The sequence below is a fragment of the Dipteris shenzhenensis genome, chromosome 27, assembly GCF_047967505.1.
Source record: "Dipteris shenzhenensis isolate YYH24624 ecotype China chromosome 27, Dip_SZ_1.0, whole genome shotgun sequence".
NCBI classification, from domain to species: Eukaryota; Viridiplantae; Streptophyta; class Polypodiopsida; order Gleicheniales; family Dipteridaceae; genus Dipteris; species Dipteris shenzhenensis.
In genome coordinates, this window is record NC_141622.1 from 40,178,828 (window position 1) to 40,206,422 (window position 27,595).

General features: G+C 42.9%; 1 protein-coding gene across 5 annotated transcripts in view; it reads left to right on the forward strand.

Annotated features, from left to right (window-relative positions):
- Positions 1-27,595, forward strand: part of LOC147884296 (nuclear distribution protein PAC1-like) — a 93,161-nt gene that overhangs the window by 44,240 nt on the left and 21,326 nt on the right. For 4 of the 5 annotated variants that reach the window (XR_015543692.1, XM_087399002.1, XM_087399001.1 and 1 more), the window contains 6 exons: positions 9,872-9,948; positions 10,056-10,192; positions 20,866-20,925; positions 21,936-22,006; positions 22,157-22,249; positions 22,405-22,539. Coding sequence is in view for 4 of the 5 variants with exons in the window: in XM_087399002.1 (XP_087255128.1) it covers positions 9,872-9,948; positions 10,056-10,192; positions 20,866-20,925; positions 21,936-22,006; positions 22,157-22,249; positions 22,405-22,539 (573 nt within the window). In the remaining variant the exon portion in view is untranslated. Of the gene's footprint in view, positions 1-9,871; positions 9,949-10,055; positions 10,193-20,865; positions 20,926-21,935; positions 22,007-22,152; positions 22,250-22,404; positions 22,540-27,595 lie in introns of all 5 variants that reach the window. The other variant, XM_087399003.1, reaches the window with a different exon arrangement.

Genomic DNA, 27,595 nt, shown 5'->3' on the forward strand with positions numbered 1-27,595 from the left:
TGTCCCTAGTTGGAAGTCTTTCGATAGGCTCTACAGTTGGTTGTTTTTGTTGGTTTACACTTGATTGGTACAGCCATGGTGGATAGCAAAAACAGCCAACTATGTAGCCCCCAGGAAATGGAAGGACTTCAAGAAAGCTTTCTATAAACAGTTTATTCCCAAATAGTTTCGGGATCATGTCCTTCTGGGTTGGGAGAGCATTCATATGGAAGCACAAGATACAGTTGAGTCTTACAATCAGAAATTTTGGGACGCATACTTGCAGGTTTCGCCTTTCAAGAATATTTCTGACAAGACTCAACTCAGGAAGTACAGGGCCGGACTCACTCCAAAGGTACATGCCCAAGTGAACACCAAAGATATTAAAGAATTATCAGATCTCATGCATTCAGCCAATGTGGCTAGTCTCATGTACATGCAGGATCCTACTAGTGTGCCTTCACTTCAGGCAGGGTTATGGGGGGATAAAAAGCCAGCGACCCCCAAGTTTGAAACAAGAGAGTTTCCCAAAGCTCAGAAGAGGGGATTTCAGCCTCAGAAGTCGAGGGGAAACCAAGCGCAAAAGCCTTATAAGGGAAGACCACAGTTTATCCATGAACAGATTGAAACTTTCAAGAAAGAGGGTAAATGCTTCAGGTGCGGCAAAGAGGGACATGTGGCTGCCCAGTGCCCAGAAAAGCCTTCAACTTCGAAGGGAAAAGAGGCAGAGAAGCCACGGGGACCGCAAAAGCCATTGGCAGGAGGAATTCTTGACATACTGGGTCATGTATCAAACCGAGAAGAACAAGAATTGTTGCTATCATGGGGCAAAGTCAGAGAGACCACAAGCGCTGATTTTATTTGATCCAGGGGCTATTGATAACTTCATATCAGAGGATCTAGCCCTGAGGCTGGGAATAAAGATGGAGCAGTTGGGTAGGGCTTTGGATGCCGATTAGTTGTTCTGTGGGAACCCTGTGGCAGTCGCTCCCTTAATAGGGAAGCTTTGTCTTCATGTACAGAGTTATGTGGATCAGGAAGACTTCTTCATTTCTCCACTGAAACATCACGATGTAGTCTTGGGTATACCTTGGTTTCATGGCAAGGCAGTGAAGTTGACTCTTCCTGAAAGAGTGCTGGAGTTTGTACATAGGGGCAAAGTATATCGTGTGGTTGCTAGGAATAGAGGGGAAATTATTTCCATTGTGTCAAATAGTTCTGTTGGAAAAGAAATAAAGTCTGCAGTTTCAGCTTACATGATTTTTGTAAAAGAGAGAGATGTGGAAATGCATGCTGAAATAAGTGAGGCAGATCAGAATAAATTTCAGTTTCTTGAAAATTTTAAAGATTGCTTTTCTGACGCTTTGTTAGGGGAGCTACCCCTTGAGAGACCTGAGGATCATGGCATAGAACTCATTCTTGGCAGCGAGCCACCCAATAGGCCGCCATATAGAGTTAGTGCAACTCAGCGAGAAGAGATTATGACTCAGGTGCAAGACTTGTTGTCCAAGGGGTTGATTCAGTCGAATTCTTCTTTTTGTTCCCGTGTACTGCTAGTATAGATGAAAGATGGCTCATTCCGTATGTGCGTCGATTACGGTGCACTAAACAAAATGACCATCAAGAATAGATTCCCTATTTTGCGCATTGATGATGTGCTGGATCAGTTAAATGGAGCTTCAGTTTTTAGTAGGATAGACTTAAAGAGTGGCTATTACCAAGTGAGGATACAGCCTCAGGATGTGCACAAGACAGCATTCCGCACTACAGTATGAATATCTGGTGATGCCTTCTGGATTGAGAAATGCCCCAGCTACTTTCAATAGGATGATGGATCGTATCTTCCGACCTTACAGACAGTTCACTGGTAATTTCTTCGATGACATAATTTTCTTTTCTAAGTCCGAAGAAGAGCACAAGGAACATCTTGCTATAGTGTTTCAAGAGCTGAGAAATCATCAGCTCTATGCAAGCAGCAAGAAAAGTGAATTCTTCCTGGAAGAAATCCATTACTTGGGGCATATAATATCCAAAGATAGGATACGGATGGATCCAGCAAAGATCTGTGCCATTTAGGAATGGCCAGAGCTGAAAACAGTGCATGAAGTTCGAAGTTTCCTAGGCTTGTGTTCTTACTACAGAAGATTTATCAGGCATTTTGCGCATATAGCGGCTCCACTCCGCAATCTTACTAAGAGAAATGCAGCTTTCAGATGGGGAATTTCTCAAAAGACAGCCTTCACCACACTCAAAGAGAGGCTGACTATAGAGCCAATCTTAATAGTTCCAGATTTGTATCAGCCATTTGATGTGGATTGTGATGCTTATGGGGAATGTGTTGGGGCTGCATTGCATCAGAATGGCCATGTAGTGGCCTATGAGAGCAGGAGACTCCGGGATGTAGAGATATTTGGGAATCTATGAGAAAGAGTTATTGGCTGTAATTCATGCCATCCATACATGGAAGCATTATCTTTTGGGTGCAGATTTTACAGTTAAAACAGATCACCAAAGTCTGAGATACTTTTTGACTCAGACAAAGCTTTCCGAGAAGCATATGAAATGGGCAAACATGCTGTCAATGTACCATTTTCAGATTGTCCATACTCCAGGAGTTCAGAACAGAGTGGCAGATGCCTTGTCCCGAAGACCCGAGGTCAACAATATAACTATTGCTTATCATTAGGACCTGGAAGATATAAGGGAGCAATATGCTAATGATGCAGATTTTGGTGAGATTTTATAGCAAATGCAAGAGGGGTAGTCCTCCAGTCACTATTTCTTGAAAGATGGGTATTTAATGAAAGATGACTGCCTATGCATCACCCAAGAGATGAGGAAAAAGATTTTGGAGGAATGCCATGTACCTCCCTATGCTGGACATAGAGGAATTACAGCAACAACTCAAGCACTAGAGAGGTAGAGGAATTACAGCAACAACTCAAGCACTAGAGAGGTATTTCTTTTGGCTAGGGATGCGGAATATACATCAGTTTGTTACTGAATGCCTTATGTGTCAGAAAGTGAAGTATGATAGACGAAAAGCACTTGGCCTACTTATGTCTCTTCCCATGCCTCACGCACCATGGGAAAGTATTGCAGTGGACTTTATTTTTGATTTTCCAAGATCAAAGTCAGGGAATGATGGGATTTGGACTATCATTGATAGATTTAGCAAGCAAGCTCATTTCATTCTGGTTCGCAAAACCATAAAGGCAGATCATATGGCTAAGATTTTCATGGCACAGATCTTTAAGCACCATGGTATGCCTAAGTCCATTGTCAGTGATCGAGATCCGAGAATGACCAGTTTATTCTGGAGAGCTTTATTTGATAATATGGGGACGAATTTGAATTTTTCTTCTTCTTTCCATCCCCAGACAGATGGTCAAAGTGAAGTAGCAAATTCTACAGCATTGGATATGCTGAAATGCTATGTGGGTAACCAAGGTTCAGAGTGGGAAAAGTACCTACCATTGGTAGAGTTTGCTTACAATAATACAGTACACAACTCTACGGGGAAAGCCCCCTTTGAGGTCATTGATGGGAAGGTGATTTTGCCACCTAGCTTGAGGACCAAGGATGAAATATTTGCAGCTGATCAGTTTGTGAGAGACCTTCAGGCAGCTTACAGCCAAATCCGGACAGCAATTGAAAGGCCTCAAGAGAAGCATAAAAGAGCTGAAGATAAGCATAGGAGACAGTTAAATCTCAAGGAAGGGGATTGGGTACTTTTAAAGTTCGAGAAAGCTAGGCTCCGCAAGTTTAAAGGCAAACAGAAAGTGTATGCAAAGTTATCTTCCAGGTACTATGGCCCTTTTAGGGTTACATAAAGAATAAATGAGGTTGCATATAGGTGGGCATTGCCAGAGCATTGTAGGATTCACAATGCATTCCATGTGAGTCTTCTAAAGAAATTCCAGGGACCAGAGCCTACAGAGCCAATATCAGAGAATCCATCAGAAGTGGATGAGTTGGACGAGGTCCTTCAGCCAAAATAGATTGTGTACAGCGAGAACAGATTGTGTACCATACTGTACGCAAAGGTCCTCAAGGCAAGGAGTTTTACAGGTATCTTGTAAAATTCAAGAATTATACAGCATTGGATGCCGAGTGGATGGGTGAAGATATGTTGTCTGATCATCCACAGCTTTTGGATGTTTACAAGGAAGCTTTTCAGTTGAGGTCAACTCAATAGAAGCCGAGGGGATGTCACCATAATGTAAAATATCCTAAGTCAAAGTACAGTTGACCATTTATCTGATCATAATTAAAGAGTTTTCATATGTGTTAATTATGGTCAAAGAATTGACTACGATCAAAGATACTTGACTCTGGTTAAGTAAGCCTAACTTAGGTCGGGGAGACTTGGTTTATTACCAAGAGGAGAGAACCACAGAGCTGACTACGGTTAGAGAGTGTTGATTTCGGTCAACGAGACTTGGCATGTGCCAAGAGGGTTAACTACGGTTAACCAAGATGTGCCAACTTCGGTTGGAGAGACTTGACTATAATGAAGGTGCCTCGACTCTTGGTCAAAGCCCCTTAATTATGATCAAGAGGGTTGACTTCGGTCAACCAGAGAATAAATATATATTTTTATATTTGTTATGTGTGCACATGTGTTCAGTGGGGACGCCCACCGTGAGTAGCATTAGTCCACATTGTGTTATTTGCATGCAAAAGCGCTAACAATTAATGGGTGCCATGGTGGTGCGCTTTAATTAATTGTTATAGGTATCATGAAGAGTTATTTTCTAGAGCCTAACAAGCATAGCCTAACAAGCATCTAGGAGGCGGTTCGCGTGACCAAGTGCTTCGAAGACTCCAGAGTTGCCCTTAGTGACATGTAATAGGACTTAGTCTAGATTTTAGACAAGTGGCATGTTGCCAATTTGAAATTAGCTTAAAGCTCTTGTAATATTGATTCACGTTGGATTTTGTACCAGGCAGCTCTACGTTGAACTCTTGTAACAACTTTCTCTCTTCATGAATAAAAACCTTTTGGGGGGGGGGTCCAGCCCGATGTTTTGTCGTGGGCCCTAGTGCATTTGTAGAGAGAGGTAGTGAGAGAGAGCATAAGAGAATATTTGCAGTAATTATTTGGAGCGAGGTTTCATTGACCCATTCTTGATGGAGGCCACAAATAGGGTCATTGAGCCACTTGAGCTGGTCCACACAGACATTTGTGGGCCCATCGCTACAAGGTCACTCTTAACGTGATTGTGCTTTCTTACTTTAATAGATGACTTTAGCCAAGTCATGGGGGTTTACTGTCTGTCCGAGAAGTCTCAATATTTCAATATATTCAAAGAATGGAAAGCAAATATAGAGAATGAGATTGGAAAGAAACTCAGACGTTCTGGATAGACGGACGAGGAGAGTTTATGCTAGACGAGTTCATCGAGTATTGCAAGAAGCATCGGATCAAGCGATAGTTGAAACGGCACAGACTTCCCAACAAAACCACGGTGGTTGAGCGGAAGAATTATAGCATGGTGGAAATTAATTTGTGCATGTTTAGAGGAAAGAATCTTTCATGGACCTTTTGGGTAGAGGTGGGTAAGGTGGTTGTTCACATCCTCAACAGGACGACGACTAATGTAGTTGGAGAAAGAAAGAAAGAAAGAAAGAAAGAAAGAAAGTTTATTAAAGTCTTCGGAAGACCGACGGGTCTATGAGACTGTGAAAAACGTGGTACAAACGAGTTGTGGTGGTGGAGCTACTAAATGAGCATCCACACCAAATGCAAATGCAAAATATGCAAAATGTCAGTACTAAATCCTAAATACAACATAGTCATGTCATGTCGGTAGTCGACTATCTCATCATCATCATCATCACCATCATGACATCACGGTGGATGTGGCAATGGGGGCATGAAATCGGCGATAGAGTGTTGTCGGCCACTCAAAGGTGCAGCCTTGGCACGTCTCCTGGTCATAGCTTTGCGTCTAACCAAGGCGATTGTGACCCCCGACGGGCGAGACCCGACTCTAAACATGAAGGGAATGTCTCCAAGTGTGATTTGTGTGTTCACCCTTTGTCTGAGCTGTCGGGTCACAAGCTCCGGGTCACATTCATGTCGAGGCCTCGTCCTATGGGTGTCCATGTGATCTGGTTGGAAAAACTTCGTGATAGAACTCTGAGAGGGATTGCTCCTATCTCCGTGCTCGAAGTATCCTCTCGCGGAGTCTGAGTGTCCGATGAACGAAACCTGCCAAACATCGCTGGTCTGGGTAGGAGATGAATCGAGCCAAAACCCCATAGCTGTCCTTGAAGAGGCAGTAGACACGCCCGAGGATCTCATAGTTAACAGGACACCTGAAGATGAAGTGCTCCTCTGTCTCAACCTCGTGCATGTCACACAAAGTGCATATGCGCCTCTCCCTGGGTAGTCGCTTTGCTTTGTCGCTCTTGATACGAAGTCTATGTGAAGAGACCCGGAACCGCCCAAGAGAGATCCTCAGTGAGTGGGGTAAATAAATATGAGTGTACCCTGGTGGGTCAATGAAACCCTCCACTATGATATGTAAGAAGTGATCTCTATAGAAGCCTAGCTTCACTGGAAGATTACTCGGGCCCAACCAGGTCCGGAATGTGTGTAGCTGTAATAGATCCTCATAGATAACCTGGTTGACCTCGTTTGATAGGAGGGGAGAAAACGGAGCATCCATGCTGTATTGGAATGGGGGTAGTCTGTCCATGTGGAGCCCCAGTCCCTCGAACCATCTCTCTGTGCGTGCATACTAGCACCTCTGGTCTCCTTCTGGTGCAAGTGCCATAGAAGAGGACAGTGCTAGCCAAGGTAGCTTGCTACGCCTAGAGGTGTAATTCCCATACTCCCTGACTCGGTACAAATACGTGATGATCTAAAATGCAGCATCTAGCTGTAATGGGGGTGACCCAAACTCCGCCTGAATGATCTGGTGAGGAACGGATGGCTTACCGCGGATCATCTGTGATAACATGAGAATTTGTAGCCGCTCCACCCTGGCCCACTTTGTATCCGACAAGTCTGGCCCCAGCATGGACTACCATACATCCTCACTGGATGGACCACGGAGTCAAAAAGCAACCCTTTGGTCCGTGGATCCTGAAAGTGGGAGCGGAAGCACTGCCTCTCTAGTCTAGCCAATGAAGCATATCCTTTGCTCAAGCGTGCTTGCATTGCGGGTCTCATAGTGAAGATGGGTTCGGAAAAGACGACCCCAAGATAAGTGTATGATGAAACTACCTCAACAGGTGACCCATCAAATGTGAATTGCTCCTGGTGCATGACGGCTCGGGATGTATTGAAGATCATAACCTTGGTTTTGCCCAGGTTGACCTTCAAATCATGAGACTCACAAAAGGACTGTAGTGCGTCAAGGTGTCTCTGGAGCCCCTTTGCTGAGGAAGACAAGAGAGCCATGTTGTCTGCGTAAAGCAATATCTGGATCAACGTGCCCACAAGAGAGCAATCTACCCCCCCTGTGTCTGCATCATTGTCTCAAGCTCGTCAATGTATAGGCCAAACAAGGTAGGTGATAATGGACTCCCATGTTTGACCCTGATAGTGCTCATGATCTCGTCTGTCCACCCAGATCCTGCCCGGACTTTGCTTGAAACTCTCTCATAAAGTGCCATGACAGCCCAAATGATCTCTTGGTCGTAACCCAAATCTTGTAGGCGCCATATGAGGCGGGCTCTCGGAACCATGTAAAATGCCTTTGCTGAAATCCACAAAGGAACAGTAAACCCTCTGCTTCCATGCCCTCGCCTCCTGGATGATACATCTGAGCGTGAGAATGTGGTCCATGGTCCCATGATCACGTCGGAATCCGTCCTGTCCTGCTGCTCTAAGTCCTTGACTCTTCGCAAATTTGCTAACCTCGGAATCAAGTACTGATGCATAAATCTTGGACATGACATGGAGATGCTGAAGTGGTTCTAGATGGATGATTGCAAGGAGGCAGTCACTCGTATGGAAGTTGATGCCAGGCTGAGCAAAGAAGATACGAATCAGCTGGTAGAAACGTATCGACAATTGGTTGGAAGCTTACTATAACTGGCCAATACTCAACCTGACATCGCTTTCTCAGTTGGACTGCTCTGTCGATTCTCTTCAGAGATGAGGGAGGCTCACTTGAAGACTTGCTTGGGGGTACCACGGTATCTGAAGGGTACTTCAGGTTATGGGATCACGTAGCTCTGGTTGGTGCCCTTGTAAGATGAGCGAGGTTGGTTGTCTTGGGGGTCAAAGACCATTGTGTTGGACTTAGCTTTGTTTACTTGCATGCTAAAGAGCTCAGAGCTGGCAGAACTACAGAAGGCATCTTGGTGTCTTTGTAGATCACTTTTATTCTATGCAAGGAGAATACACCGATTGAATACAGCAATAAAAGGAGGGAAGAATTTGTATTGATCCCTACTCCACTTTGCAGAGAGGGGAAAGAGAGCATCTTGTTTGATTCCAATGCATTGCTTCGAATTGTTTGACTCCAATGTCACTGCTTCGAATTGTTTTCTTAATTGTTTCACTCCAATGTCATTGCTTAGAAACTTTTTTCCATCCAAGACTGATCTCTTAGTTCCTTTAAGTTTTTACTTCTTACACTCTGAGGGTGGCTTCTCTCAATTCTTGGGAACTTTCAATTTTGCTATTCTTGCCCAATGTTTCTTTTGAGAGACAGTGTCAAAGGCTTTTCTAAAGTCTATGAAACAGTAGTGCAGTACCTTGTTCATAACGTTTGCCCCTTCTGCTTTTTACTATATGGTATATGGTTGAGTTCTTTGGTTTGAAACTGGCTTGAGGTTGTGCCCTGCTGGCTTTTCATTTGTCAACCGTAGTGTAGTACCATGATAGTTTTGTGATATTGCACATCCTTTTGGTCAACTCTTTGCACAGTTTTGTTAACTTCCCAGTCTTTAGGAATCCTGCCCCTATCACCTTGTCTATATGTGTGTATATAGCAAGGAAATGCCCTACTGGGTTTTCTGTTCTTTTTAGCTGATACTGTGTCAAGCGCCTCTCTAGTATGGTGTGAAAATTCATATAATCCTCATGGAGCATGCATTGTTTGGTATGGCTTTGTAAGCGCACTGCATCAAGTGTTGCTTTCCTTGAGATGGTGGATTTTATTTATAAGGCATCAAAAGACATCGATTAATGACTTCCAGGGCATGGGTAGGTCATTTCTTCTTCTTAACCGCGGGCTTAAATCACAGTAAGTGCGCTTAACTTGAAACACTGATTTCATTAAGTAAACTATGTATCACATTATTCAAATTCATGAGAAATATGACATAGAAGTGCTATTTGTGTTGTACTAGATGGTATTTTGACATGGAATGTCATTTGTGATCTCCAAGAACTACAACTCATTTTATGAGTTTAATCTTGTGGGTATCATCTGCTGTATATAAAGCAAAAACTTTCACTTAAATGATGATAGATGTTAATAAATTCCTTATGTGTGTTTGTTTTTTCCAAAGTATCGGCATAATCAGGTAAACGATCTTGTTTGCCCTATCAAGCAACATTAGCAGAGTTTTCCTTAACTATCAATCAACAGGACCATCCTCACATAATCATTTAAGAAAACCCTGCTAATGTTGCTTGAGAGGGAAAGAGGCTGATTGACATAGAAATTAGGGGTTTACCTCCACATGTTTGGTTATGGGAAAGAAGAAAGCTGCAAGTTCAAGACCGCTGTGCCTTCAGTTATTTCATGCAGATCATCTCGCCTAACCTCTTATTGATGGCACAACTGACAGAGTACCTTCGGATTGTAGGGGAAAATTTCATGGAGGGAATTCAGACGAATGAAGCAATGAGAGAAAGGGGATAGGGGATCCTGTGGATGTGAATCTGAAATATAACTGGTACTTCATTAATACTTGTATGCAGCTTACTGAGAAGTGTGAACCAGCAACTTTGGCTGAGCTCAATTCGTTACTTCAAAACATCAAAGAGGAAGCATTCCAGTAAATTTATCTAATTCTCAAGTCCCCCCTCTTTTGGCTTCTTTTTTCTGATGAATTTTTGGAAGTCTAAATTACTAGCTCACCAAGCTTTTTGATCTGCCATGTAGGTATGACATCAATTATATTGAAGAGAGTATGGGTTGGAGCTCTCAGCCAGGAAATTTGCAGCGTGAGGCAATGTTACTATCTAACAGGCCTACTCAAGCTGATATTTGGGGTGTGGAACCTAGTTCCACTGCACATGGTATGTTCTCTCCTCAAAGTAATGAGAGTCGATAGTTACAAAAGCACTTGCAAAAGGCAGTAACCTACTTTCATCACTTATACAGGTGTTTTCTTCATGTCTACAAGGACATTCTTTTGTTTGTTTGTTTTTTTTTGGATTTTATGATACAGCTTCAAGCATATTGTCACCTTTTGGAAACTTCAGTTATGCTCAGTCATTCCCCCTAGGTGCTTGGAGAAAGTGTTTAGTGAGTGGTCAACACGATCTGTCCTAGTTATGGTCAGTATCAATCTGCCATAATTTTGTATGGAGAAAGGCAGATGTCCTTGTTTATAGAGGAAATGCCTTGGTTTAGAACTTGATGCTTGGTTTTCCATACCTTTGATGCCATGTTTGGACCAAGAAATGGTCGTTTTAACCTCAGCTAAGGCAGCTTGTGCTTAAAGAAAGGCCAATAAATGTCTTTGGTCTCCCATTGGCCACTCATGTCACCTAGGCTATTGAAAAGGCTAAGTTTTAAGTCTACATGGGTTTAGACTTGTCTTGTTTTGGGAGCACACTCTTGTGCATGTTGTCCGTTGATGTTTGCACACCACCTCCAATATGTAACAAACCCTCTTAAAACTCCTATGAATGGTGATGATAAGTTGACGACATTTGGCAGTTTAGCTTTTGTGGATGTAACACATTAGATGCAGCTTGTGGGCAGCCTAACATAGGTGACAATTGCCGGGTCTTACATTGGTTCTTAATTTAAGGGAGCGACAATGGTAAGGTCTTGAGGTATTTGAGAACACCATTCATCTTGGTATGTTATATGCCATGTGTGAAGACATTGAGCTTTGGAACTGGTGCAGATTTGTGAAAATTAATAGACAAGAAGAGATTTATTATAGGCTACATTTTTCCATGGATGAGGTGCAATGTCTTGGAGTCACAAAAGATACAAACAGGGGCTTTGTCACCCATTGTAAAAGAGTATATGTGAAACGACTTGGTTAAGGCTTCTACTCAGGCAATTTGGGATGTCGTAGAAGAAAGTATAGTTGCGTTTTGTTATAACAAAAGCTGTATATGCATTGCTAAGAATTTTTGTGTTCATGCCAGGTCCAAGCACATTTACATGCAATCCAATTTTATTATGGTACAGGGGAAAGATGGCAAAAAGACAAGAAGTTTGAACAGCGGGACAGTATTAGAAGTTAATGCTTGGTTTTCCTACTTTTGATGTGTTAAATCTCTATATGCTCCAACCACTCCTGATAGATTCCTGCTAGAATTCACATGCTGGTTAGACAACGGGTGTCGCACTCACTTGCCAACCATAGACCCAGAAAAGTCACCCCCAAGATGAGCTCTAGGGTAACCCTGTTGAGTTAGAGCAACCGATAGGAAGCCATGGCATCCACATTAACATGACACACCCTGAAATGTCATGCGGAATTCTAACTATACATGCTATTATTGAGGAGTCGAGGCACCGCAATTATATATATCTACTATATACAAGCGATAGCCAAATATTAAGTCAATCCACTTATAGAGCCTCATTGAGTCTACGGCTATATTTAGTGGAGCTTGAGAGACTACCTTGAATCTTCCCTTAATGCGAGTTATAGGGAGATTGAGTCTTAACGCTAGTTAACCCGGTCCTTAGTCTTAAGAGCGATCAAGGATGATTGCAGTGCTGAGATCTACAGGGAGGTAGGTGCTCAAACACACCTCAGTCTGCTATTTGAACGGCTCCAATGTGATTGAGTGTGAAACACATGCCCAACAACGCCCCTCACCCCCCTGTTTTATATAGGGGAGGAGGGGCTAGAACAGCCCCCAAAAAAACTAGCTGACCCTGTAGGCAAACAGCCCGACCCTCTGCTGCCTGCCCCGACTAGAGCTGATGCTGACTTCGATAGTCCTGCAGCTGCCTCCAACCAGCTCCTGCTGCTGTCCTACTGCCAGGCCTATAAAATAGGGCTTGTCAGTGCTCTATTGGGCTACTTCCATGCTGCAACACATTCCCTGATGTGCTGCCCCTGCCCTGCAGCCAGTAGTGCTCCAGATGCATCTCTAGACAGGTTTTGACATTGTGCACTAGCCCGCTCTCCTTGGTAAGTCTATCTACCCTGGTCTATAACCCGTTGTTCTCCCCATATGGGGGCACACAATTTGGCTAGTGATCATTTATAGAACACCCCCTCTCAACATGGGCCAGTACCCATGTGCCGAATGAGATGTTTCAAAGGCTGTTGGTATTAATTTGATAGAAAAATCAAAATAGCAAGACATGTTTTGAAAACCCCCATTTTTTGGTATAAAAATGGAAAAAAAATCAAATGTGAAAATATGTTTTTTGTCATCAAATTGAAAAAACATTCAAAATCTATGTTTTTTTAAAAAACCCTCATTTTTGGGTTTTGATTTGATTACAAAATGAAAATGTGAAGACAACTTTTGAAAACTCTTATTTTTTGTATAGATTTGATAAAAAATTACAAATGTAGATCCCACATGTGTAGTGCACGCCTTATGTGGGCACATAAGGCTTGAGCCGTAAAAATGTCAAACTCTTAAATTTTAATGCGTAGAGATTTTCAAAAATGTCAAACTCTCCTTTAAAAACTTAATCTCTCCCTCCGTAAATGTTTAATTTTGCAGATAATCCTCCCACTCCCTACTCCTGCCTCCCTCCTTGCTCTGCAACCCGCCATCCCTCTCCACTGTAAATATTGGAGGTCTTTAATGGCTTAGGGAGGAGCGCCCCTCCTCGTCTAGGTGTTATGCTCCTCAGATGAGCTCTACACCAAGCTCTAAGGGAAGCTGGATCTATTCCTTGACTGCTCTGCAGATGTCTATTTGTTGCACTCTGGGTGCCCAAAATATGCCTGAAGTGCTGGTACTTCTGCCCCCCAAGGGTCGGAGGCCCTCTTTTCTGGTCAATCAGACTGATTTAGTCTGTGGACATGCTGACCAGTCTGTGGGGCAGACAACCCCTACACCACTGCTGGCTGACCCCACAAATGAACGGCCAGATCTGCCTTTTCTGATCAAGTAGACCGATTTAGTCTGTAGACATGACGACCAGTCTGGGGTGGCCAACCCCTACACCACTGCTGGCCGACCCCACAAATGAATGACCAGATTGCCTTTGGGGCCTATGTGATGCCTGGCCGACCAAGCAGCCTTTGGAGCCTATATAAGCCCCTTTTGCTAGCACCTACTGCTGGGCTCTGCCCCAGCTCCATTGCCAATCCATTGTGCTGTGTATAAAGTTACTACTACTATTAACCCGCCCATATGCAGCCCCATTCGTGGGCAGCAGCACAATAGCCCCCCCTTGGACAGATCTGCATTGAAGGTGGGGCCATGATAAAAACCAAGGATGATAATGAGCTGCCCAGTTCATGTTCATGGTGTGTTTATATCTTGGCTGCAGGAGCGATCGCATAATCAAGCTCCGGACAAATGTCTTGCTCTTTCCTCTACAAAGGCCACATACATTGGAGCATGTCACACGACCAAAGACAACATATATGGCTTCAGAATTTGCTCCTAATTCATTCAGGCTTTCGGGTCTAAGTTGGAGTTTGTTTCGCCTTCAATCATTATTGCTTGGTTCCTTCAAATGCCTCTCTCCATCACAAGAATATAAATATTTGAGTTGCTACCTTTGCAATGCCTTACTTCATTGGAATTTTACTTCATTTTAACTTGGGATGATATGTTTCAATGATATTTTCTCTATTGTGAATGATGAGGATACTATGTGCCTCCTAGAAGTATCCCTCTTGAATATGGAGTGTATTTACTACTCTAATCCCCCATGCAGTTTTCACTCTAATTCACATCCCTTGCCCGATTAACCCCACTTATTTCCAATTCATTTGCAAATCCCAATTAACCTATTGTACTCATGTTAATTTGCGATAAAAGTGGTGGTGCAAGACCTTGATAGTGGCCACAAGCTTACGGAAGGCGCTATTCTACTGCCTTTGAGGGAGAGCAAGCCGGTATACATGAGTATAAGTTGTGGGCTTCCTCATCCTACTTTCAACAAGGACCCTGTCCCTTACCCTTGGTCTATCACACCGCGGTACATAAACATAAGTAGGACATTTTGGTAAAAGTTTCGTTGTAAACATCAGTAGTAGGGTCTTCCCATTTGTGTTAATCTAACGATGCTAAAGAAATTCGAAAAGCTTAAAGCTGCAAGTTCACAGCACGTATCCTTTCAAAAACTGAAATCCGGACATGAAGTTTAGCATGATCAACTTTGTACAGCCAAAAAAGTAACACTTGTACTCACCTAGATGTGATATAATCTCTTTCATTGGTTGAGTAACCATAATGTCACAAATTGCTTACATCCCAATTAACATGTTGATTTTGACAATCCCGACATAACCCTTGTACTGACCACATTCTCATACACATTAATAATTCCATTTGCAAATGGAACATTGGAAGCATGATACAAAGTGCTTCCACTTGTACCATCTTCCCAATTGTATGCGTCCCTACGAGTCTCTCCACTAGAGTCCAATATATCTCCTGTCAATCCACTTGAACGTGCCACATTACCACGTACATTCTCACAATCTGGTAGATTGGACTTCTCTCTAAGAGCTTGTCCATGGCAGCCCAACATAGAAGCCATGCAATCATTCGAATCGACCACCTTACTGCATACCATGCTATATATGCATTTTGTGGCATTCTCTGCAATAGCATGGTCCTCACGTGACCTACATATATCATGATTTACATATCTAGTTGCGTGTCTGTCCCTTGCATGTTGCCACCTTAATTCTCTTGTAGTCCTTAAGGAATCTACTTTTGTAGGATCCATCCATTGAGTCCCTCGCCTAATGCTAAACCTATATTGTAAAAGATTAGAAAACAGTGTACTGAAGACTTCGGATTGCAAAGGCATTGAAACTGCATATATTAATTAAAGCATAATCTAAATTGAAGAAGTCAAACCTGATTTTTTACTATGTCCTAACATTTTGTGAAAATGTTAATTAATGTCGACAGTCGTAATGTTGAGTGTAATGTTGAGTGTATTGGAGGGTCAAAGTGGTGTATAGAAACTATTTTTCAAACACATAACCATGCTCCAAAGATCATCACATCCATGTGTAATAATGGTAGACATTCATAGCAATGTTGGCATATAAAACTCTGTATATACGTAGACATGGATATATACAATCATGGTGTGCCGTAGCAACGCATGGGTCCCCTACTAGTTAAGTATAAATACTCCGACAATGAAGATTTTCTATGTGTGACTTAATAATGGAAACTTGCTTCACTCCACCTTCAACTCTTGAAAAGAGACTCGTAAAATGGTATTGAGGCCTGGTGAAAGACATGAAAGTTAAGGGGATTCCTGAAACAAGCACTGAAGGAGGGGAGCCACTCATTAGACAAGGAAGAAAGCCCACCCTTGTCAAGGAGGCTACCTAGGGAGAAGGGAAAGGATGGAGCCTACCTAAGACGCTACCTAGGAGGCGGGCCCCTCCCTAGGAGGCTACCTAGGGAGAGGAGGATGGATGGGAGCCTGAGGGTTCCCTTGGTGCGGGCTCTGGGAGAGAAGGCCTAAGTGTCCAAGTCGGGGGGATGCAAGAGAGACTTGCAAAGTAGATGTGAGGAGCCTCTTGACTGTTTTTCAAAGGCAATGCAAGAGGGGGAGGATTCCTAGGGGTTCTATTTTGACAAGGCTTCTGGGAGGGTTGAGCTATATCTATCAATAGATTGTCTAGATACATCTACACAAGCTTGACCTAGAACGATCCAAGAAAGCCTGAACAAGCTAGGTTTTGAGTGTGTCTAATGGAGGAGGGTTAGGTCCACTACACCTCCATTGTGGTCTAATCTTGTAAGTCTTGGAGGTTTGCATCTTGAGGTCAAGCGAGTCTATGCCCATAGGTCCCCCGAACCCACCAAGAAGCATTCTTAGCCACACATTTCCCTTTCTTCGAGGCCTGAGGGAGAATCCACTCTTTGTCTTGTGGGATATCCAATGGGTCTTGTTCTTGCTTAGGTGTCGGGTGAGGATGGTTGAAGGTTTTGAGCGAGTTCTATGCTCAACTCTTTGAGGAGGGGTGGCACCTATCAACTAAGAGCATGAGTTGGCCAGATAGCCAAACTTTCTTCATCTAAGGCTCTGCCCTAGCAAACTTGTAACCCCAATATACTACATGAGCTTTCTACCACTCAAGGTTCTCCACGATAGCTCTAATGGAAGAGAGTCTGGTTCCTCCACAAGCAATCTCACATTTGGCACACTCTCATTTATGATTACCTAGGCTGCAATAGTGGAAGCCTCCTATCACCAAGTTGTAAATATTCTAAGTCAAAGTTCCAGTTAACCTTTTATTTGATCATAATTAAAGAGTTCATTGTTTATTTAATTATGGTCAAGAAGTTCTCTAATTGGTCAAAGTATTGACTTGGGTCAAAGACACTTACCTCGGATTAAGTAATCCTAACTCCGGTTAGGAAGACTTGGCTTAGGCCAAGAGGTGTTAACTATGGTTAACCAAAGAACCACAGAGCTGACTTTGGTCAGAGTATTGACTTCGGTCAATAAGACTTGGCTTAGGCCAAGATGTGCCAACTTCAGTTGGATAGACTTGGCCATAATTAAGGCGCCTTGATTGTGGTCAAAGCCCCTTAATTATGATCAAGAGGGTTGACCTTGGTCAACTTGATAATTAATTGTTTCTTTGCACATGTTTGCTCAGTGGGGATGCCCACAGTGACTAGGATTAGTCCACATATCATCATGTACTTTCTAATTATCCATGTGCAAGTGCTCTTTGTTCTCCTTCAGCTTGTTTTTTGCTCTTGCATTCCATTCCACTGCATTGCTCCCAGCACCCAACAGTGGTGTCAGAGCAATTTGATTCATCCTGCTCCCCTTGCCTGCACCCTTTAGCAAGCTTCAATTCAATTTGTAGCTTCGAGCTTTCATCTGATGCTTTGTTGCGTCAAGTAGCTTTCCATCCGTATGTCGCACTCTACAGTGAAGCGTCGTATGACTGTATGTATGTACCTGCTCACTGCTCTCGCATTTCGTCAACTCTTCGTACAACGTGCATTTCTACCTGTGTTGCACCTCCATCCGACAGGTTTTGGAAAAGCATTTTTCCGTACAACCATGTAGACGATTGTATGCCTGAACGGAAGTCTTATGCTACAGCCTGCAATTTGTCCGTACATTCATATGGAAGTTTTGCCATACAATCAGATATCCCTGAAGAATTTTAGAACTAAAGCTAAACCTACTTGCAAGCGTTTACACTAGGAAAACAAGAAGATTTCAGAACATGAAATATAACTAGAGTTTTATTATTGTATGTGTAGAAAACCCCTAAACTAGTACATGCTCAAGACGAAGACTCAATAGGCGATCCTCCTCATCCCGACCAGGCTTCTTGGGAGGATAAGAGTGAATTACAAGATATGCATATGAGATTTAGGAAGAGAACTATGAATGCATTGACTACAAAACCACCTTTGGCAACGAGCGATTGTTTAGCTTGTGTCGTTGGAGTAGATCCAAAGAGTCTGCTACCAACCAAGAGATTCTAGGAGAGAATCATAGAGCAGCTGAGTCGAGCTAGTTTGCAGCAATATTTCAGGAGAGAATGGTCCCATGCAAGTCGTGAGAGTGAGTAAGAATCACAGACTTCTTGACCTAATATCCAACTCCATGTAGCTATCTGGAATCACCACGTTGTGGCCATGCATAACACCACACGTGAGATTTGCCGCCTCCAACACCCCCCTCAAATCGAACAGGGTAAAGAACCGAGAGAGGCAAAACCCCCCAAAAATACTCTGGTTCACAAAAGAAAATGTAACCATACAGCCAACACGAGAGATTGCAGAGCAATTCGATGGCGCTTACGTTGAGCCGATTGTTGCACTACCTTAGAAGGCCCATCCGTCGTCAGGGACCTCACTCAGACCTTCTGACAAGCAAAGACTTGCAAAATTTTCCACAGCATGAGCAGATTCAAGCTTAACTTTTTCCTTGGATGCTAAGTCGTCTCTTTTTTTGAAACAAGAGTCCTTTTTGTGCCCTGGTCGATTGGAGTAGGCACAATGCATGGGTTTCATTCCTCCCTTCCTCTTGTTGGTCGCTACGAACACTCGTTCTTCGTTGATTTCAAAGTTATGACGTCGCTCATCATCCAATAGGGTGGCAATCATCTCTTCCAGGCTTATGCTAGCATTTACCCGAAGTATTTTAACGATCTCATCATGGACTGGAGGGAGGCTAGACAACATGCAGCTTTTGAGTCGTCATCTTCCACTTGTATACCAAGATCATCGAATTGTCGCAGGATGGTCTTCATTCGATTGAGATGCTGACCAAGCGTGACATCCTTTCTTTAGCCAATCTTGTCTTTAGAGAATTCAACCATGTTGAAATCTCCTCCAAAATCCAAGTGGCATCCTGAGCTAGAGACTCTCTAAGATGCTACCAAAAAGTGCATGTAAGCCTTGGTGAAGTGGGAGCATACACATTGAGAAAACCAACAATGCATTCTCAACCTATATGATAATATAAACGACCTTGCTCTCAACTAGTATACCCTCCTAAATGATAGCAGAAGCCATTTGGATGATACTAATATGCAAACTCCACCCCTAGTGCCATCAGTGGTTACCTAGAGATGAAAAGGCATTGGCTATATTTGCACTAGGCTTGAGTGATTCCTTCAATCATCACATTGATGGATGTGAAATTGCACATGCTGCATGAAAGCACCTTGAGACTGTCTTTGGAGCACAGGGGAAATGTTCCAAGTATAGTCTACTCATTAAGTTCTTTGACTTGAAGCTCGACAAGGAAGAGTCACTATCCTCTCATCTAAACTCCATGAAAGATATATTGACTCAACTAGCAAGCATCAAATTTAACCTTGATTATTATATTGTGATTGCTATATTGCTTAAGAGTCTACTTGATGAGTATGGCCATTGTGACTACTCTTACAAATCTACCAGAATCCAGTTTGGTAGATATTGATTACAAAGCAACAATCTGAAAGTGGAGGATGTTGTGTTTGATCCTCCTCCAGTTTAATCTTGTAACTTCTTACTTGGCTGCCTCATGACTTTTGCTCTGAGGCTTTACTTGTAAATTTTTCCTTTGTACTTATTGGTGGGTTTTTACCTCTTTTTGGGGTTTCCCACACAGAAATAAAAGATTTCACTAAAAAAAAAAGTGTGTGTGTGGTTGGTGTGACTAGGTTAGGTGGTAAAAGGTTCTAGTGGGTGTGATTAAGAGAATCATGGACTTGATTGAGAAATCAGTGGATCTGGAGATGCTCTCTCTTGGGCACATGCATTGTATCACTTGCGTAGTTAAGGCAACCTCTATTCATGAATAAAGCTCTCTTTTTTCATTACGCTTCCATTGAGTTTCCTTCTTCTCTAGCTAGATAGGGCCACCTATCGCTTCTGTAGTAAAGTTACCTTTTACTGCTCTTATAATAAACCTAGGTCATGTAGAATCCAACCCAAGCTTAAAAAGATGTTGCCATGTCTACTTGTTATAAAACAATGAATGAATTTGTGGGTTTAGGGTGTGTGGATTTGTATGTGTAAGAGCATGTTTATACTATGGTCTACACCCATTGTTGGGCGCTAATGGGGTCAGTGGGGATGTCATAGTAGCTAAGTCCCTGCTATGCGTGATGGAGTTTATGGTTCTCAAACTTACGACGAGTGACTATCATGAGATTGAAACTGCACTATGTTGTGTTTTTAGAGAATGAGTTTGGGCATGTTTCTGGATCCATCTAGATATATGATTTTGTCGTATTAGTGGACATGCAAATTTCACCTTGTGAAGTTTTCGTCCATGTTGCGGCGTGCTGTTGGAATTGTGATAATTCTTTCTATCTTAAGTGGTTGCCCCTAGATTTAGATGCTCGTTTGGGAGAGACTAAAATGAAATCGTTTAGTCTTCACAAGCAGTTGTAGCTTGAATGAAGAGATTTTGGGCTACTTTTTGATTAGCCTTCTCCTTTAGTGCTAGCCTTTGCCATGGCTGAGTCTGCCCTTTACCTCCAGAGTGCCGCCAGAAACTCAGTACAAAGATTTTGTATAAATGGAAACTCAAGTATGTGTGGGTGTGCGGATTTGTATGTGTAAGAGCATGTTTATACTATGGTCTACACCCATTGTTGGGTGCCGATGACGCCAGTGGGGATGTCATAGTAGCTAGTCCTTGCTATGTGTGATGCAGGTTTTCAACCTTATGAGTGACTATCATGAGATTGAAACTATGTTCTTGGATTCATCTAGATGTATAAATGAATGTGATGGCATTGTCTCTTTAGTTTAACTGTTTTTGTGGCTTGCAGCTTATGATCCTGAGATCTTTGAGGTAGATTCTAATGAGGTCTAGATCATGTCATATTCAATACATTTGTAGAGAGCCTGAGGTTCATTAATCCATCAATGTATCTAAGCTGGAACTCAAGTTGTGAAGGAAATAGAAATTTGTCAAGCAAAAATTTCTTGTATTCTCGTTCTTAAAAAGAATGATTGGATGTTCAAGGAGTACTCTTTGGCATTGCAAACCTATGTGGTTCAGCATGCTATAATTGGTTGCGGATCGCTTTGTAGAAGTGCACATTCAAACCTTGTTTTCTTGCATTTTGCAGGTCTCTATGCGATCGAGTCTTATAGAGGTCATAGAAACACCATATTTGCTATGGCATATGGTGAGAATTGCCTCCTTTCTCATAACAATCACAAGCATCAGATAATAAAAGAAGGCTACAATTATGTGTACCTTTCTGCTGGGCATCTTTTATTCTCAGTCACATATGCAAGTAAATACAGGATGTATACACAGACATGGTTTGTGTGCAGGCTTGTGACTTGTCTGCATGAATATGGATGGTAGACATGGAGGAGCAAATAATTGTTTTTGTTTGTTTGTCTTTTTTTTTTTGGGGGGGTCGATAGGTAATAGTATATCTTAAAATCAACATTACGTTGAAGGGCATCTTTCTTACACTTTTATTGCAAAGGTTTTCTTAACGGTGCTTTGCAAAGTCTTTAAAGATGCATTGCTTCTGTAAGAAGCAGGTTATGAATTTGTTCTAGTCGGTCAGCGCCACTAGGCATTGAGAAAGGGTTGGTTATCTCCAAGACATATTGTGTGTGTTTTGTGGCTACTGTGTCCACCTGACATTATCTCCTGCTTAACCCTAATACCCAGATGTGGCTAGCAAAACATGCTGCCTTCTTTACATACTGTGAACTGTCTGCTATCAGGTTCTGTCCATTTCTAGGGCTGGCGCGAGGAAGATTGTGCAGGAGAGAGGATTCAGGAATACTGAGGAGAACTTAGGGGTAGTCAGGCAGCACTGAATAGAGATGGAGGAAATATCACAGGAGGGGGTATCAGAAACTGCTGTTGCCATAGTTTTTCCACTAGAATGTCTGGAAAAATCTCTACAGGTGGGTGTCTACTTTGGAATGTGCCCAGAATCAATCATATCCTAGTTTGTATGGATAGGGGCCTCCTTAAAAAAAGAATAAAAATTGTTGCTCACTAATTGGGAAATCCGTTTATTGTATGCGACATAGTTTCCAGCTGTCTACACTTGATTCTGCCAGATTGATGCCAGGATCAGGAAAGCTCTGCTTGTACTTTTTTGGGTGTGTGGGTGTGTGTGTGTGTGTGTTGGGGGCAGGGTGATCACTTCGTAAATTCACTGTACAGACGAAAAACACAATCAGCTAGTGAGCAGCGGGAAGGATGGCACTCTGATTGTGTGGACAAGTGATGGCCAGGTACATGAACAAGAAAAATGGTTTCTGATTTGAATGTTGTGCAACCCTGTTCTATTTGAAGGTTGCTTTGAGCACCAAGATGGGTGCTTTGCATGGATAAAGCTCATTTCCAGCCATTCAACTCTTAACAAGTTTCTGCATTCAAGGCAGATGGTGGAGACACTGGACATGGCACGCCATTATGCTTGCTCTATGGATATCGTTCCTTCGCAACAAACTCTGCTTGTATGTGGAGTGGCCAAGGTGAGGAATTTATGTCTCAACTCTTTGTTGCCTTCATACTGTGTTGTTACAAAAGTGGTCAGTTGGTACTCTGAATTATTTTAGAAATCTTGTTGACCGTTCCTAGAGGTTTCCAGCATTTTTAAAGAATGAACCTTTATTTGGGTCAATTATAGGAAGAAGTGAGCAGTCAAGCAGGGAACCGAGTGCTTCCATCACCCTGCATACTTTCTTATGGTGCAGTAGGGCATGGGTGGAAAGAACAAGGGATTTTGCTCAAGGACTCCTCAAAGCTAGTTTCTTGCATCAAGGTATCAAACTACAAGTGCTGTAAGCTGCATTCATTGATATATGCTGTTGTACTTCACCTTCATAGTTGACAGTGAAGGATGGCTTTCTATGAAATTTAAATGAATCTGCAATTGTATTTATTGAACTTCAGTTTTGAGAGGGGGGGTCTATGTGCTCCCATTATGTTCTTATGTGGTGTACGATTGTGGTATTTCTAAAGATTCACAGAGCACAATGTTACATGCCACGTCAGTGACTTTTTTCTAACATCACTCAAGGTAAAGGTCTTTGATTGCTTGCATCCGACTCTCGTAATTGTACAGATTTGAGTAGATTATTTTATATAATACATTTCAAGAAGTAAGCATTTTGCATTTCGTGGAATAACATTTTGTAGTGTTCTCTGAAGCCAAAAAGTCTCCTCGTTATTATCTTAAACACCTAGAACCTGTATGAATTTTTGGTAGTCCTTCAAATTTTCCCTAAATCGTTTAACATGCTTCTTGGGTTGAGCATGCAACAACATTGGTAGTGCTTTACAATGGAAAATTATATATATCTATCAGATATCTGATGTATTAATGTCTTTGGGAGGCCTCACGGGCCTATGAGACAAAGTACAATTGTAAGGGAACCCATACTAGCCACTGTGGGCTGAGGCAAGGGCTCGCTAAGGCCCTTCCTAAGTGCTGTACTAAGAAACACAAGAACTAGTACTCAAAACCCAAAATTCAGAAATCTGAGATAGCAGGAGATGTGATCGACTATCATCTATGATCCTAGTGCCATGGCAGCCCTCTGGTGAGATGTGAAGATATCTCATTCTGTCTTTGCCGGGTCGTCTCTTGCTGCAGTGGGAAGGCAAGAGGGGGGGGGGGGGAAGGGCTTTGTATTCAGCGGGCCATATCAAGCGTGACTCCTCGACTCCTACGGTACCCTCTGAGTAGAGAAGAAGATAGGTTGGACTTGCTCTGGTCAACCTTGCACCATGTGTGGTCTGGTTCCACACCTCCATGTTGTCTCTCCCCACTGGTCCAACCTACCCTCTTATTAGCTAGCTTCTCCTCCTCCACTCTACTATGTCGTGGGGCTGACTCGGATGTGTAGAAATGTGTGACGTTTTGCTGTCTCTCAACCCTAAACCCTAACCCTTGTGGAGGTATGTCCTGTCTGAAAGATAGCATCAATTTGGAGTGGTGTCATGGCGAATTCCGCATGTGCTATATGATGAGGGGCTGATGGCTTACTCCGAATCATATGAGATCCCATAATCACCTGTAATTTTTTCAATCTCCTCCAACCAGCCGCGTTGAGAGATCACTCCCCAAAAGGGTGTTGCATGCATGGCTCTCGGCCTCAGTAGTGTATCAAATAGCCATCCCTTCGTTGGGGGGTTGTGAAAGTGTTTTGGAACACGTCGCTGTAGTCAAGCCAGAGCTCCCTGACCTTGTGTACGCCATGCCTTGGTTGCATGAATCATTGTGAAAATTAGTTCCATGAAGGCGGCCCCTAGGTAATTGTAGGACTGCACAATCTCCATTGGCTCCCCTTGGTAAGTGTGACTTTGTCGATCTTTGAATCTAAATATCCCATAGTGCCAAACTCCTTATTACTGTCCAATTCTCTTGGATTCTGGTGGGTATGTCTCCCTGAGAGTGCTCTCAATGGAAGCAAGAACGGAAGAAGGAGAGAGAGAGAGAGAGAGAGCCACACAAGTTTTGGTGGGTGCAGAACCACCCTAATCTTCTTTTTTCATTCATTTATATATGTGTTTGAGTATTGTACATAACCGGGGTAAAGGCACAATGACCTTTAACCCCCACAACCTCCCACTTAAAGGACAATGTGCCTTTAAGGGAGAACAACCAGTGAGCATACTATCCAATGCCCATCAATACACGACAATACTCAAACCGCTGACTAGGTAGACTCTCCGTCAGCATATCTGCAGGGTTATCATCTGTAAGAACCTTGACAAGCTCTATGCACTTGTCCTCAAGTACCTCCCTGATGAAATAGTACCTGACCTCAATGTCTTTGGTCTTTGCATGAAAGACCGGATTCCGTGCTAGCTGAATAGCACTCATGGAATCACTATGCAATGTCGGTACACCTGTATGAATCCCCAAATCTCCCACTAGCCGATCAAGCCATATAGCCTCCTTGCAACCCTCTGTGGCTGCAACATACTCAGCCTCTGTGGTAGACAAAGCAACATACTCAACCTTGGCCATCATGGCCCTTTCCTCATCTGATTTGGGACTATCTGTATGACTCAGTTTCACATATGGAGGCAATGGAGTACTCACTGCCTTCCCCCCCTCCATATTGAAACGCTGCAATACTTTTGTAACATACTCTTTTTGTGAAAGCCAAAGGAGTTTCCTACTCCGATCACGCGTGATGCGCATACCAAGAATATGACCTGCAAGTCCCAAATCCTTCATATCAAAGGCCTCATGCAACTTGGCCTTTAATGCATCTAGCTCATAAGTATTCTTGCTAGCCAATAGCATATCATCCACATATAGTGCCAAGATTATCAGGCTATTATCCTTAGCCCTTTTAGTGTAGAGGCAGTGGTCAATTTCACTCCTCCTAAAATCTTGGGACCGAATGAAAGCATCAAACTTCTGATACCATCCTCTAGGCGCTTGCTTAAGACCATAGAGACTCTTCTTTAGCTTGCAAACTAAATGCTCTTTGCCCTGTTCTTCAAAGCCTTCTGGCTGCACCATGTAAATTTCCTCATGCAAATCCCCATGCAAGAAAGCTGTCTTGACATCCATTTGCATAAGCTCCATATCCTCTACTGCCACTAGTCCAAGCATGCATCTAAGTGTGGTCATCTTCACAACCGGAGAGAATATCTCATCAAAGTCCACACCCTTCTCTTGCTTGAACCCTTTAGCAACCAAACGGGCCTTGTACCTAGGCACATCATCACCTGTGACCTTCATTTTGTAGACCCATTTACATGGCAATGCTTTCTTTCCATGTGGCAAAGAAACCAAGTCCCAAGTCTTATTCTTCATAAGTGAACTCATCTCTGATTGCATAGCATACTCCCACTTGCGTTGATCCTCACGCATCATAGCTTCTCTGTAGCAAGAAGGCTCCCCGCAATCAGTAAGCATCACATAGTCTACCCCTGGAACAAACCTATCAGGCGGTCTAGACACTGTAGATGATCTTCTCAATGGCATTTCAGCTTGCTGTCCCACCTGCATATCAGCCACATTTGGCTCATCATTTCCACCAATAGATGATCCATCATCTACCCTTGATTGTATACCTGTGGGAGTACTTGGTGGTACCATTTCTTGTACATTTGGTAGATGGACAGCTTATCAACATATGCAGGTGGATTCACATCCTGGAAAGTGATTCTCCTCATTTCCACATTCCTCATGGGTGCCTTATGCATCTTCTTCTCATTGAAGACCACATCATGGCTGCGTATGATCTTCTTTGCTTCTGGATCCCAGAGACGATAGCCCATCTCTCCACTTTCACCATAACCCAGAAAGATGCATTTCCTAGACTTAGGATCTAGCTTCTTTCGAAGCTCTTTTGGCACATGTGCATATGCCTCACACCCAAATATACGCAAATGAGAGTAAGAGGGCTTCTTGCCACTCCATGCCTCTTCAGGAATACCACCATCCAAACTCTTACTAGGTGATCTATTGATCACATGCACTGCAGTCTTCATTGCCTCAGCCCAAAAACCACCAGAAAGACTTGCATTGGAAAGCATGCATTGCATTCTTTCTTGAATGGTACGGTTCATCTTTTCTGCAACTGGATTTTGCTCTGGAGTACGAGGGGATGTGAGCTCCCTCTTAATCCCACGTGTATCACAGAAATGCTGAAAGTCATGAGAGAGATACTCTCCACCATTGTCAGTCCGTAGGCATTTAAGCATTCTACCTGATTGATTCTCAACCAAGGCCAGCCATTTCTGAAATACCTGGAACACATCACTCTTCCGAGCTATAGCATAAGCCCACACTTTCCGTGTTGCATCATCAATGAATGTCACATAGTATTCAGTCCCGCCTAATGACCGTGTAGGCATGGGACCGCATACATCTGAATGCACCAAATCAAGCTTTTCAAACTCTTTCTTTCCCCTTCTTTTATGGGCTGATTTAGTCTGCTTCCCATAGAGACAGTGCTCACAAAATTCAAAATCAGAGAAACTCAAATGCGGTACATAACCCAAACGGCATAAGAGTTTCATTCCATTCTAGCTCATGTGCCCCAACCTACAATGCCACAAAGAAGTGCTTGGTTGCTCGGTTATTGCAACAACATGATCAAATACCCCTGATACATGTAAGGGATACAAAGTCCCACACTTAAAAGTTTGTCCCATCAAACTTTTTAATGCTGAAAAACTCCTTTTCAGACATGGAAGAGGATGCCATGATCCAAATGAAACAAAATCCCAAATGCTAGTGCCTCAAGAGAGAATCACACCAAATACCAGGTGCACCCACATGTGTATGCCACAATAGAGTGAAATATCACCAAAATTCAAAGCTCAAAGCATCAAAAGATGCATCTGACTCATGTGCATATACTATGCATCCATATGAGCAAATCTAGCCCAAAAGAAAATGCCAATAAGTGTCAAATGACTCAAGCATAAACACTGTCCACTGGCATATGCATCAATAATATCTCATCCAAGAGAGCATAGCACTATCAGTGCATCACCTACAATGTGTCAAAGCTGTCCCTCAGCATAAAATAGCATCCATGTGCAAAGCGTCCATAAAAAATAGCATCCCACAAGGCAATTTGGGCCTATCAGCACATCCAACAAGGACCGCAATGTATCCAAATGGCCTATAAATCATCCACTGTAACCCAATGCATACCACGAATGAGCGCACACTGCTCAAACTGCAACCAGAGTGATCTGCATAAGGTATGCTCAAGAAATGATAGTCCCACGGTAATGACCGCTACTGAAAATAGAACCTGAGATGCCTCAAAACATGGGCGCCATTGCATAATCGGACTCGGCAAGAAAATCTGCAAATATCTCTCTTCTGCCAGAACTCC